General features: G+C 35.6%; 1 protein-coding gene across 3 annotated transcripts in view; it reads left to right on the top strand.

The window, feature by feature from the left end:
- UBE3C (ubiquitin protein ligase E3C) overlaps positions 1-12480 on the top strand; it is a 70923-nt gene that overhangs the window by 11456 nt on the left and 46987 nt on the right. For all 3 annotated transcript variants that reach the window (XM_058180360.1, XM_058180361.1, XM_058180362.1), the window contains exons 5-11: positions 17-132; positions 480-637; positions 1155-1308; positions 2857-3077; positions 3435-3583; positions 7036-7223; positions 11827-11913. In XM_058180360.1, coding sequence (XP_058036343.1) covers positions 17-132; positions 480-637; positions 1155-1308; positions 2857-3077; positions 3435-3583; positions 7036-7223; positions 11827-11913 — 1073 coding nt within the window. The remainder of the gene's footprint in view (positions 1-16; positions 133-479; positions 638-1154; positions 1309-2856; positions 3078-3434; positions 3584-7035; positions 7224-11826; positions 11914-12480) is intronic.

Raw genomic sequence — 12480 nt, 5'->3', positions numbered from 1 at the left:
TTTTTTTCCTTTCCAGATATGGATATGCCAAAATTTGATTAAACAAAATTCTCAATTTGTGAAGCAGCTTGATGGTCCTGACAGATTTACATGCTTATATCAGATAAAAAGGCTGTTGGGCCTCTGTTGCAGGTAAACAGATATACAAAGAAATGAAGATAGCTTGCTATGAATTAATGTTCCAGGAATTTGGTTTATAATATGATACATGTAGCTAATTTGAAATATCATAGGTGTATCATAGAATGGCTTGTGTTTTAGGATTCCTTATTCTTCAGATAATTTATAATACTAATTTATTATTAGCATGAAGGAAATTCTTACAATTCACTATTGTCCAGCTGTGTTGTAGAAATTAGTTTTCATTGATTTCATTTCAAGTTTCCTTCAGAAATTAGGTATGAAAATCCATTTTACTACATAAGAATTACTACAAGGGAAACAATGGTATAATTTGTAAAATAGCTTTTCTGTTACAGATTGCTACAAAGCTGCAATGATGACAGTCTGAATGTTGCACTTCCTATGAGGATGCTTGAAGTATTTTCATCTGAGAATACCTATTTGCCTGTTTTACAAGATGCTAACAATGTTGCATCAATAATTGAACAAATCTTGCACTATGTGATTCAAAATGGTAAGTATAGTGATTAGCTTTTAGATCTATATTGAATGTTGAACTATATATTTATTGGGGGTACTTACAAATTATTACAAATTGCAACTAGTATATAGCAGCATTAAATGAATCGCATTCTGTCATTTCATACACAATTTCTAAATTAAGTACTGCATGTTTTAGTAATCATTGTAAAATGAAATATTCTGAACTTCCTTGTGTTTAACTAGCTTTCATTTTTTAAAATTCTTAGTTTTTTAAAAAAAATACATTTCCACTATGACTAGTGCTATATCTAGGGAGTATGACTGAATTAACTGTTGAATAAATAGGCTTATAACTGGGCTATTATTTTGCTCTGATCTCAAACCATAAAGCCTAACTTATTAATTGCTTTACTGTGCTTATTGCAATAGTAACGCTGCAAATATTGCAGTTACCCCATTGAAATGTATTGAATGGCTTATCATTACTTTAAAATAAATCGGCAGAAATGTTTTGATACTGCCTTTATTAAGTTGTCCTTTTCTTTTAGGATACTACAGATCTCTTTATCTCCTAATAAATAACAAGCTTCCATCAAGTATTGAGTATTCTGATGTCTCTCGGGTTCCTATTGCAAAAATATTTTTAGAGAATGTTCTGAAGCCATTGCACTTTAATTATAGTTCCTGTCCTGAAGTTGCTAGGTGAGGATTTTATGTTATGGGAGCAAACTAGTTTAATATTTCTGCATATTGTCGTAACTCAAAGAAAAGCAATGATACGTCAATGGAGCAAGCATAGGAAGCCTTATGGAATAACTAGTTCAGATTATTTTGAATAATATTTTGATTTTACTGCTTGTTTGTGGATTCATAAAAGCAGATATTCAGAACAATTTTGAGGCAATATGTAGAAGTAATAAAAAAAAATTGTCCACTGTTAATAGTGAAACACATGCTGAGGGCTGTAAATTCATTATATTGCAAATAACCCGAAAGGTTGCTATATTTTCTTTAATGGCAATTGTTGTAAAGAGAAGATGAGTCTAGTGCTGGAATAAATAACTTGGGACCTATATTGTACTTGATTAAGTATTTTTAGTTTTTTTATTGATTTTATTTTGCATTTGTTAATATTCTTTTATCTTATTTTTGTTTTGTAATGTTTATGGCGTATAGATAGACTTAAAGCTGCTCAGAATTGTTGAGAGCTAGGCAGAATGAAAGTTTAGTTAAATTATTTTTAGTAGTATTCCTTTATACTTATTTTTATTTTATACTGGTTATGGTCTTTTGACCATTAATACAGCTAGTCCTCAACTTACAACCACAATTGAGTCCAAACAATGTGTTTCTAAGTGATACACATGTTAAGTAAGTTTTGCCCCATTTTACAACCTTTCTTGCCACAGTTACTAGGTGAATCACTGCAGTTGTTAAATTAGTAACGCGGATGTTAAATGAATCTGGCCATTGATTTTGCTTGTCAGAAGGTCTCGAAATAGCTCTGGGACACTGCAGCCATCATAAACAGGAGTCAGTTTCCAAGCATCTGAACTTTGATCACATGACCATGGGAATGCTGTATTGGTCATGTGAAAAACAGGCATAAATCACTTTTTTCCAGTGGCATAATTTTGAAAGGTCATTAAATAAATGGTTGTAAGCCGAGGATTACCCGAATAAAATTGATTATAAAGCTTGCTGACTTTTCATAAATTATTAAAGACTTGTGCCTAGGACTAGGGCCCTGTGTGTGTTCAGAGACTGTTCTTATCTGCAATGGTATTTTCATTTTTCATGTTTTTATTTAGAAAGTAGTTTTAGAATACTTTAGAAAGTATTACGACACAGAAAGAGTAGTGGAAGCTTGGAACCAACTTCCAGCAGAGGTAGCGGGTCAGTCATCAGTAACTGAGTTTAAACATGCTTGGGATAAACATGTCCATCATCTGACAAAAATTAAAAAATAAAATAAATTAAAATAAATAATTAAACAAACAAGTAAATAGAAAACAAACAATCTCAAAGGGCAGACTCTAAAGGCTAATAGGTCTTTTTCTGCCATTAGTTTTATTATGTTTCTATTTTATTTTTTATTTTGTTTGCCACCCAGAGTCACTTTTTGAGATGGATTGGCCACATAAATTGATTGAGTGATTGAATGAATGAATGGTTTAAAGCTGCCCAAAAGTATTGAGTGCTGAGCAGCTTGCAAGTGTTATTAGAGACTATATTCTTTCTCTCCTGCAGGCAACAGGTGTTCGCTGCTTTTACAGAAGAGTTCCTGGCAGCACCTTTTACAGACCAGATATTCCATTTCATCATTCCAGCACTTGTGGATGGAGAAACCTGTTTTCCCTACGAACTCTTTCTGAATGCACTATTATTCACAGAAAGTGGTCATTTGAGGGAAAGAGAGAGAGCTCCTTGGCTTTTTTACTTTGTTTTAATAGCTGGAGAAACTTACTTAGGTATGTAAAACAGTCTTAATCCATTTCAAGTATGTACTCTAAAGCAAGACAACTTTAAGACAGCCATGAATTCTGAGAATTTGAAGTCAGCACATCTTAAAGTTGCCAAGGTTGGGAAACCTGCTCTATAACATGCAATCATTCAAAATGGCACTTTGCTTACCATCCTGTGGTTCTTTTCTTACAAGCCACAATGCCATTGCAGCTGTTAGAAGACCCGAGAACTTCCCTGAGGTTTTCTTGCAGGGTTCTGACCGTGTTTATGCTGAGATAACGAGAATATGCTTATTTTTAAGTGATTTTTCTTCAGTATTTGTATATTCTACAAAATGGGCTTAATTATGTTTTCCTTCATAGGTTCTCTTTCAGAAGAAGGCTTGCTTGTGTATTTGCGGGTGCTCCAGTCATTTCTTTCTCAGTTACCTGTCTCAATGTCAGGTACAGATTGTCAGGACTCAGCAAGTGACTCTGAAGATGAAGAAATTAATAAGATGTCATCCATGCCTGTAAGCTCCTTATTTCTTGTTTTAGATGATATAAAGATTTTTGTAGGCCTGTTTCTTTCCAAAACAGTGCACAGAAAAGGTGAGAGATAAAGCAAGAATGATCAAAGATTAGGATAGATTCCCCAGAAATACTTCGTTAAACCACTCTGTCGATGTGAAAATTCATGATAAAGTCATTCTTTAGAAGAACATTGCCCAGTATTTGCTTAAATGCTAAAATAGTAACTACAAGTGTAGACATAGGTGCACACTAGTTTCATGGGTCTTTACAATGGATACTTGAGAAAGATTCCCAAAGCAAACCGTAGTATAAAGGCAGGAATATACTGTATGGATGAAGGAGATTTATGGCCTTAACTCTAAAGGCCCTTTAAAGTTATCAGTTTTTACTTTCAGTTAATTCCAGCTACAGTCTCTGCAGTATCTTCAGAAATAGCCCTTCATTTGATACTGTGCAATGGCCTGGGAAGTAAATAGGATGTAAATAACATTGGCTATCAAATTGTTTCAGCACCTGCCTCTGGTGGAAAAATGGTAATGGCAGTCATAGTTATTCAGGCCCATTTTCAGATCTAGATAAAGTGAAAGAGAATTTCCAAGTACCTAGTAGTTATATGTTTAAAAGTATTACCACATACCTGTTTTTATTAGTGTTTGCAAATAGTGTTTTGTTTTTTAGAAAAGACTAGACAACCATTTGTCTAAAATGGTATAGGGTTTCCTGCCTGAGCAGGGGGTTGGGCTAGAAGACCCTTCCAACTATTCTATTCTTATTCTATTTCTGTTTCTTTTTATTTCTAATTCGGCGAAGGAATACCAGAGGAAACTGACAAATGTGGCAACACACCAGCGAGGTGAAATGTCAACTTTGCAACAGTATGAGAGATGATACCTCCTGCAGAGCTGGAAGGCTCCCTCCCTTCTCTGCAAGAGATACCATAAGCAGTTCCATCTGCCTAGTATTCCTTCGCCTTTCCTTCCTTTCTCCTTTCCCCACCCCACCCCACCCCAAAGCAGTGGGGATCACACCAAGAAGGAGGCCAGGACCAAAGCCGGCCTCATCCAGTAAGGCACCCCCCTCCAACCTGTCAGGCTGGGTCCTCCCCGTATCTCTTGTAGAAGTAGTCAGCCATGTCCTCCGAGACCCGCTTTACGATGGAGATTTTATCCAAGTGCATCTTCCTCCTCCCCTTCAAATGACCGATCAACCCCCCCGCCCGCATTCCCTGCGATGCTGTTTTCGGAACTGCCTCTGGAGAGGTGAGATGCAACCCGAGGAATCCAAATTGGCAAAAACAGCATCTGTCCACGAAAGCTCAGGGAGATGACCTTTTGCCTTCCTTCCCAAAGCATCAGCACCCCCAGCTCCTCCGTCTCTCCTCCTCCAACACCAACCACAGCGCGTGCAGTTAAGAGCGTGCATCTTCCCCCTCCCCTTTAAACGACAAATCAACCTCCTGCCCCCATTCCCTGCTATGCTATGCAAAGCGCTTTCCTCCCTGAATCCAAAAGCATGCAGGGCGGGTGGCGCTGCCACCTGAAAATGCTTTCCTCCCTGGTTCCCTGAAGCATGCTGGAGGGAAACTGGCCACTGCCTGAAACGTGGCTCTGCGAATTGCATTGGGCCAACGGAAGGCAGTGCTGGAAAGGAGGAACGTTTCACTTTGGGACTTCCAGGTGCGGAGAGGGCTTAGACGGTGGCAGTGGCTCCTCACATTGCTGGCGAGTGAAGTCATTGTGGCTATTGTCACTCATGAGCTGCCCACTGGGTGGCCAGAGGGGGAACCAGCTGTGGGGCCCGCCTTGGTTGTTCGCCAAATCCGCCGGGCAGACGCCCCCACACCCAGACTGTCCCGAAGAGGCTCGTTACTCAGGCTGTGCCCTGACCCAGATCCCCACCGCCTGCAACTGCCCAAAATGCGACACGCAGAGGTCGAAAATGTCCAAAGGATGGGGACTTGTGAGTGAGTGTGACTACATCCGGAGCATAAGATGCACCCAGATTTTCACCCTCTTTTTGGGGGTAAAAAGCTGCAGCTTATACTGTGAAAAATACAGTAATAAGTTAATATAAAAATGGAAAAGGGAGCTACAGCAATCACTCTTTTCAGCTGATGATTACTTCTGGTAGATGTCCTTGAAAGTTGCTTCTAACTCTTAAATATTTTTGTAGAGCCAGCCTAAAAATTATCTGTGGGAGCACATGAAAAGAAGTGTAAAATTTATGAAGGTTTTAGAAAGAATTCTGTGTGGGGGAGAAAAGTCTTGAAAGGATTCGAATGTACTTTTTTAAAAGTTTGGAGTTGAAATAAACAAAATGTTCTCTCAACATCCTACCAAAACAGTGGAACATAATAGCTAAGAAGTATTTGTCAGGTTTTTTGAAGGTGGAAAAGTGGCGTCTTTAATAATAGTCACACATCTGCTATTTTAGGTTGAAAGAGACCTTATTCTTTCTCAGAGAGGAATTTAGTACTTCAGCTTCAATTCTTCAAGTGCTTTCTGGGTACTTTTATTATTAAAGTAATTGTACAATAATATATAATGGCACCACTTAAATTTGATCAGATTTCCTTGCTATAAACTTGAAGGGTTTCTTTTCTTCTTTTCTTTCAAAATATAGTACCTTATTTTATATTACCTTTGGTTTTACTGATAATTGGACAATTTATAAGTTTTCCTATATTTAGTGGGGTAAAAAGAAAAAGCATAAATGTATATTTGTGTTGGTATACAGTATTTATTTCCAGATGTTGCTGAATTCTGACAATAGGTCTTATATAACTAGACATGTCGATTGCAATCAACATTGCAGACATCATGTAATATTTTGTGGTTTAATGTGGGAAAGAATGGAATTTTAAAAGGGGGCACTGAATTTAGCACTTGTTTAAAGTCCATGTGTAGATTGTGAATAAAACGTTTTCTTTATGGATTTAGAAATGCCATTCTTATTTGCTGATTTCAAATCGTGAAGAAACATCAATGTTAATATTTTTTTAACATGTTCAAATCTGAGAAAACTAACATGCTATTCCATATATGATTTGCTGGAAGTAATCTCTAATGAACGATGGTGACAGTGGTTAGAATGCAATACTGCAGGCTAACTCACTGCTTAGCTGCCAGGAGTTTGATTCTGATTGGCTCAAGATTGACTCAGCCTTCCATCCTTCCAAGGTCGAAAACGAGGACCCAGATCGTTGCAGACAACATGGTGACATTTGTAAACTGCTCAAAGAGTGCTGTAAAGTAAACTTATGGATGTACTTTATTATGAACGGTGCTTTAAAAACTATCTGAATTGAAGGAACTTATTCCGTTAAGTCCTGCCTGCTTGTTTTAAGAGTCTTAAAGTCTCACTCTGAAGTATTTTCATAAATTGTCTTTAATTTTAAAATAATTCATTTTGACCAATTTAAAATGTAACCATACCCTTATTAATTTTACAGGGTGATGGAAGAATATCAGTCCAATATATAAGTGAAGAGTGTCTTTCAAAGCTGGACACAAAGCAACAGACAAATACACTGCTAAACATGGTTTGGAGAGATTCAGCTAGTGAAGAAATCTTCACTCTGATGGCTTCTATTTGCCATACATTGATGGTGCAGCATCGAATGATGGTGCCAAAAGTCAGGCAAGTGTAAAAAGATATGTGAGTTTGTGTACCTAATTTATTACATTGAGGATGATTTTGAACCACTTTTGTATGTGTCTGTAATAGTACTTCTTGGTTAATCTGTTTTGTGATAAAATGTTAATCAAGTGCATTGATTCATAATAGTGTAGAAAGTGTAGACCTCTGAAATACTGAAGACTGTCAAATATGCCACTACTTTGTCTTCATTAATACAATTACATTTTAAACCTTTTTATGGTTCTAAAACATGAATAGTGGTAAGTACAAAGTTAATGCATTCAATAATACAACATCACTGTTTGTTTGTTTGTTTGTTTGTTTGTTTATTGAATGTATATAGCTTTCCTTCTCTCCAAAGGCAACTCCGGGTGATGCACAACAAAACAGTCAATATAGAACAGATAAAAATATGAAAAAGACAGAAATAAATAATATTTGCTATCCCTTTACCTACCAATTTTTGAATTTGTGTAGTGGTCATAATAAAAGCTGCTTGATTATGTAACGTGATATAACTAATACCTTTTAGTTTTGGAATGCAGTGAAACACGGTGGATTCAAATTGCTTTGTAAACAGTAGTGCAGAAAACAAATTGGTACTCTCTGTTTAACTCACTTCTGTTTATAGCTTTTCAAAGAAGTAAGATGTCATTGAACCTGTGGTAGTCTGATTGGGGTAATTAGGTCTTTGTTAACTAATTGCAATAGAGCAGGATGTGAAGTCCGGAGAGAATAGCAGAAGCTGAATGTCTATGCTTGCCTTTATTGTAGTTAGTCTATTGCTTTGACTGGTGATTATGGAATTTAAATGCATCATTGCTTTGACATGAAGCAATTTTGTAAAAAAGTTGATTAGATATCTCCATGGTCTTAATTGCACATCTGTAGCCTCTCCTTCAAGGAGCTATGTTTTAAATCCTGCTGCTCTTTGCGTAAATATCTTTGGTTGACGTTTTCATGTTTTAAAATGGTTAATTTGAATGTGGCCATATCTAAGTCTCCTGTAACACAGGCTTTGTAAACTGATAATGGCAAAAATTCTGGCAGACTCAAGTTTGCATATGGTTCTGAATATCTGCTGACATTCAGTTTTCTGTGGAATAAATAAAAAATACTATCTCCCACTGTGGTCATCCATAGTTGTTTTACTCCCCATTCCCTTTCATCATGTGATAAACCTAAAATACGATGTTGATGCATCTGTCTATCTGCTTGTTGCGGTTAAGCCAGAATTTCAGGAATGCATGTGTATAGTCTTGGGCAAAGCAAAGCAGTGGCTTTGTTATACCCTGGTCTCTCTCTGTCTTTTGCTGAGTAGATAGTGTATTGTTTGATTAGCCTTATGGCCGTATAAAAAATAAAATAAAATGCAGGATATAAGTCCAGGATAAAATAAAAGGAAAATACAGTAATAAAATATATATGTGATAAATACAAACAACCAACATTCAGGAAAATACATTGCATTTACAAGATACCCTAATACATTTAATATAACAGATTCTTAGCTGTAAGAGTTCTGCTCAAAAGGGTTCTAATCTATACAATAGGACAATCTGTGACTCAGATCACAGTGGGTTGTTCTTTCAGGTAGGGATATTAACTATCTAAGCCTAAATTGACAGTCAAACAAAACATGAGCAATATCTTCAGACACTACATATACCTGTAGTACATGTCCCTTTTCATAAATAGAAACAAGAGTAATGCTAGCAAGAGGGTTTGTGTGATGCTGCTCTTCAAATGCCCACCTGCAACACCTTGAAGCTCTTGATTACTACTTGCAGTGCATGGTAATCCATTTTAAGTTTGCATTCAAGACTGCCCCTAATTGCAACCTCTCGCTCCTTGAAAGTGTGCATTAACTGTGTGGGTTAATGTTGAGATTTACACCTTGATTATTGCACAAGTTCTGAATAATTGCTGATTCAGTGGCAATACATTGCTACTCTTCCATTCCCACTTGAGTGGTGGATGACTTGATGGAATTTTGGCATTGTAGCTGTAGTATAAACAAACACAATCTACTTGCATGTGTTGGGTGACTTTTATGGTATCTCTGAGGAGCAGTTGTATATCATGTAAACATTTTCACCTTGAAAACACATTTAAAAAATGTATCATGGAGTAAACTTGACATTTAAAAAATAATAGAGAAATATTTAAAAAAATTACAGTGCATTTTATGTATTGGTTCAGGGTTCCCAGGGGGACATTAGCAGACAAGCAAAATTCATTTAAAGTTGTATATTGAAGGGTTTCACTGGCTTATTTAATCTTATGTAATTGCAGTCACATCTGCTCCCTTCTACCTGTGACTCTTTATAGTTTAAAGGAAGTGTCAAAATATTCTGTCTTCCTCTAGTGACCTCTGTCCAGCTGTACGAGCTGTCTTTGTATTGTATTCTCTTCATTAACTTAAATGGTCTCAGTGGGACACCAGGCCCAATTTATGGCCTAAATTGAAAATCTTGCCTTTAAGTAATTAACTCATAGCAATTTCTCGACTAAATAAAGCTTGATGGGTCATTTAATCTCTCCCGTTTTACCAGCAATAATTTGACACTTTAAAAAAGAAAAGAAAAAGCAAGCTATAACAATTTGGCAAAACATACATAAATCATAAGGATTGATTGATTGATTGATTGATTGTGCCTAATTAGACAGTCTGCAGGATTTTCATAAAATGCTTACTTCATATAAAGAAGCAGCATTATTTGATTTTTAAATGAAAATATATATCATAAAACTGATCAAGGAAAGAAGCAACTTAGAACTAAGGAGAAATTTCCTGACAGTTAGAACAATTAATAAGTGGAACGACTTGCCTGCAGAAGTTGTGAATGCTCCAACATTGGAAATTTGTAAGAAAACGTTGGATAACCATCTGTCTGAGATGATGCAGGGTTTCCTGCCTGGGCAGGGGGTTGGACTAGAAGGCCTCCAAGGTCCCTTCCAACTCTGTTGTTATTATTATTATATAAGAAACAAAACCTACAAAATGTCCTTTGGTATATATACACAACCTGATGTGTATATATACTTTCCACTTAATCCTTGTAAGATATTTGTAATTATGAATAATATTTCAATTAGATTATTGGAGTTACAAAATATTTGATTCATTGTCAGTAATGAAAAATTATAAAAATATAGATAATACTATGTACATTTTTAGTATTATATCCTTTTGTAAGTTTAATTACAAACATGAAATTATGCTTCTGTTTTATCAATAATTAGAAATTCCAAAAGAAAAATATTGGTACCAAAAGTACCAAGCAAATGTACATAAATAGAAAATTCTTAGTTATAAATACATAGTAATGGAAAGTTTGAGTCTTAAACATTGTAAAAATGCTGTAGATCTAGATGGATCAAGGTAATATGTGTTCAGCTAGAAAGAGGTTTATGTATGCAATAGATACTGAGAGTTTTGCAAGGAAAATTCGGCATATGCTGTTTTAGAAGAAGAATGAGAAAATTCAGTATCATCTGACTGCTTCATAGATTTTCAAGGTAAAAAGCAAGAATTGTTATTTTGAAAGCAGTAATTTTTTAAAAATTTCTTTTTCTGTCAGTGGATGTGGTAATATTTATTGCACTTAGACCACACACTGACTATCAATTAGCTGCTTGGTGCAATTTAGTGCTCAATTTGACCTGTAAAGCTCTTTATGACTTGTCTGCTTGCTCCAAGTGAAATTGGCCTGACCCTTTAGTAGGGTGCAGGGAGAATCTGCTTCTCTTTGGGGAGGTAAATTGCTGAAGCCAGGAGACATTGCTTTTCAAAACAAGTATTGGTCTCTTCAGTTACATCTCTGTGGAGGTCAGGCTGCCCCCTCCGATTGTGACCAGGTTGGGCTACTTCTGCTTTTATACTTGAACTTTTTAAAAAAACCTTTGTTTTAATAATATCTGGTTTTATGCCTATTATGAATATTTTAAATAGCATTTCTTTATATCATATTAACTGCCAAGAATCCTTTGATTGAGGGAAGGTATAAAAATGGATGGAGATAAAGGTATAAAATTCAAAATCATAATATAATATTAGCTATTCATATACTTCAGAAGAGATTTGTGACTTTTCTTTTCTGACATTTATGGTCTCAGTTTATTCCTTCCATAATGATATTTGGAAATTTCAAATAATTATAATAGGACTAAATGTATGATACTTAACAATGACATGTCATTAATCATTATAAGCATGATTAAAAATAGAAAATACATTTATAATTAAATGTGATAAAAAATTCCTATCTTAGCTTGGTCCAACTTTTGGCTTTACTATTTTATATCATCTTAAAATAACTTTACAATTACAGTAATATACCGGTATAAAATTTAATCGATTCTGATAATTAGTGAAACATGAAAAGGTATAGTGTATCACGGTTATCTCTGTTTTATTATGATGAATAAACACTACTTTTCCTTTAGTAGAAAAGACTTACTGTATTGATATAAACTAGCTGGAGAACCCTGGAATATTAATTAATATTAATGTCTAAGAGTGGTAACTTTGGATAAATTTTGAAAGAAAAGTTTAAGAAAAATATTTGGTAAAATTTATACTTTCTCTTTTTTCTTCTAGACTTTTGTACAGTTTAGCTTTTAATGCCAGGTTTTTGAGGCATCTTTGGTGTTTAATCTCAGAAATGAAAACACGAATGATTACTGGGTATGTAGTTATTTTATAAATATTAGACAATTATAAATATAGACAATATATTCATATAGAGTAGCATGTGCTGTATTGACTAAACAGTTCCAAAATTACTCTACAGTAAAAGCCTAAAAATGATAATGTTTTTATTAAAACACTGACTATTTCAGTAAAAAAATAATAAGAAAAGTGCAAGAGATTTGAACTTTTGAAATTACACAAACTTAAAATATGTTCCTTTTTGGGGGAACATATTTTGCACATAGATGCGAATCGCACGCCTTACCTGCCTTGCAACTCTGTCGTGTGTCTTGCCATTACCTGCAGGCAAACGTAGGGTAAAACCAAACTTCTCGTGAGTTCCAGAAGTTTGATTTAAAAAAAACCTTGCGAGTTCAGTCAAACTTCTTGAACTCGCGAGGTTTTACCCTACAACGTGTTTGCCTGCAGGCAACGTCGAGACATATGACAGAACTGCAAGGCAGGTAAGATGTGCGTCTCCCCAAGCCCACCGCTCCCCACTTGCCACCCCCAAATTGCATCAATTTGGGCAGGGGCAGGAAGTCCTGCCATGCCCGGCGA

The sequence above is a fragment of the Ahaetulla prasina genome, chromosome 4, assembly GCF_028640845.1.
Source record: "Ahaetulla prasina isolate Xishuangbanna chromosome 4, ASM2864084v1, whole genome shotgun sequence".
Lineage (NCBI taxonomy): Eukaryota > Metazoa > Chordata > Lepidosauria > Squamata > Colubridae > Ahaetulla > Ahaetulla prasina.
This window is presented reverse-complemented; position numbering and strand designations above follow the sequence as displayed.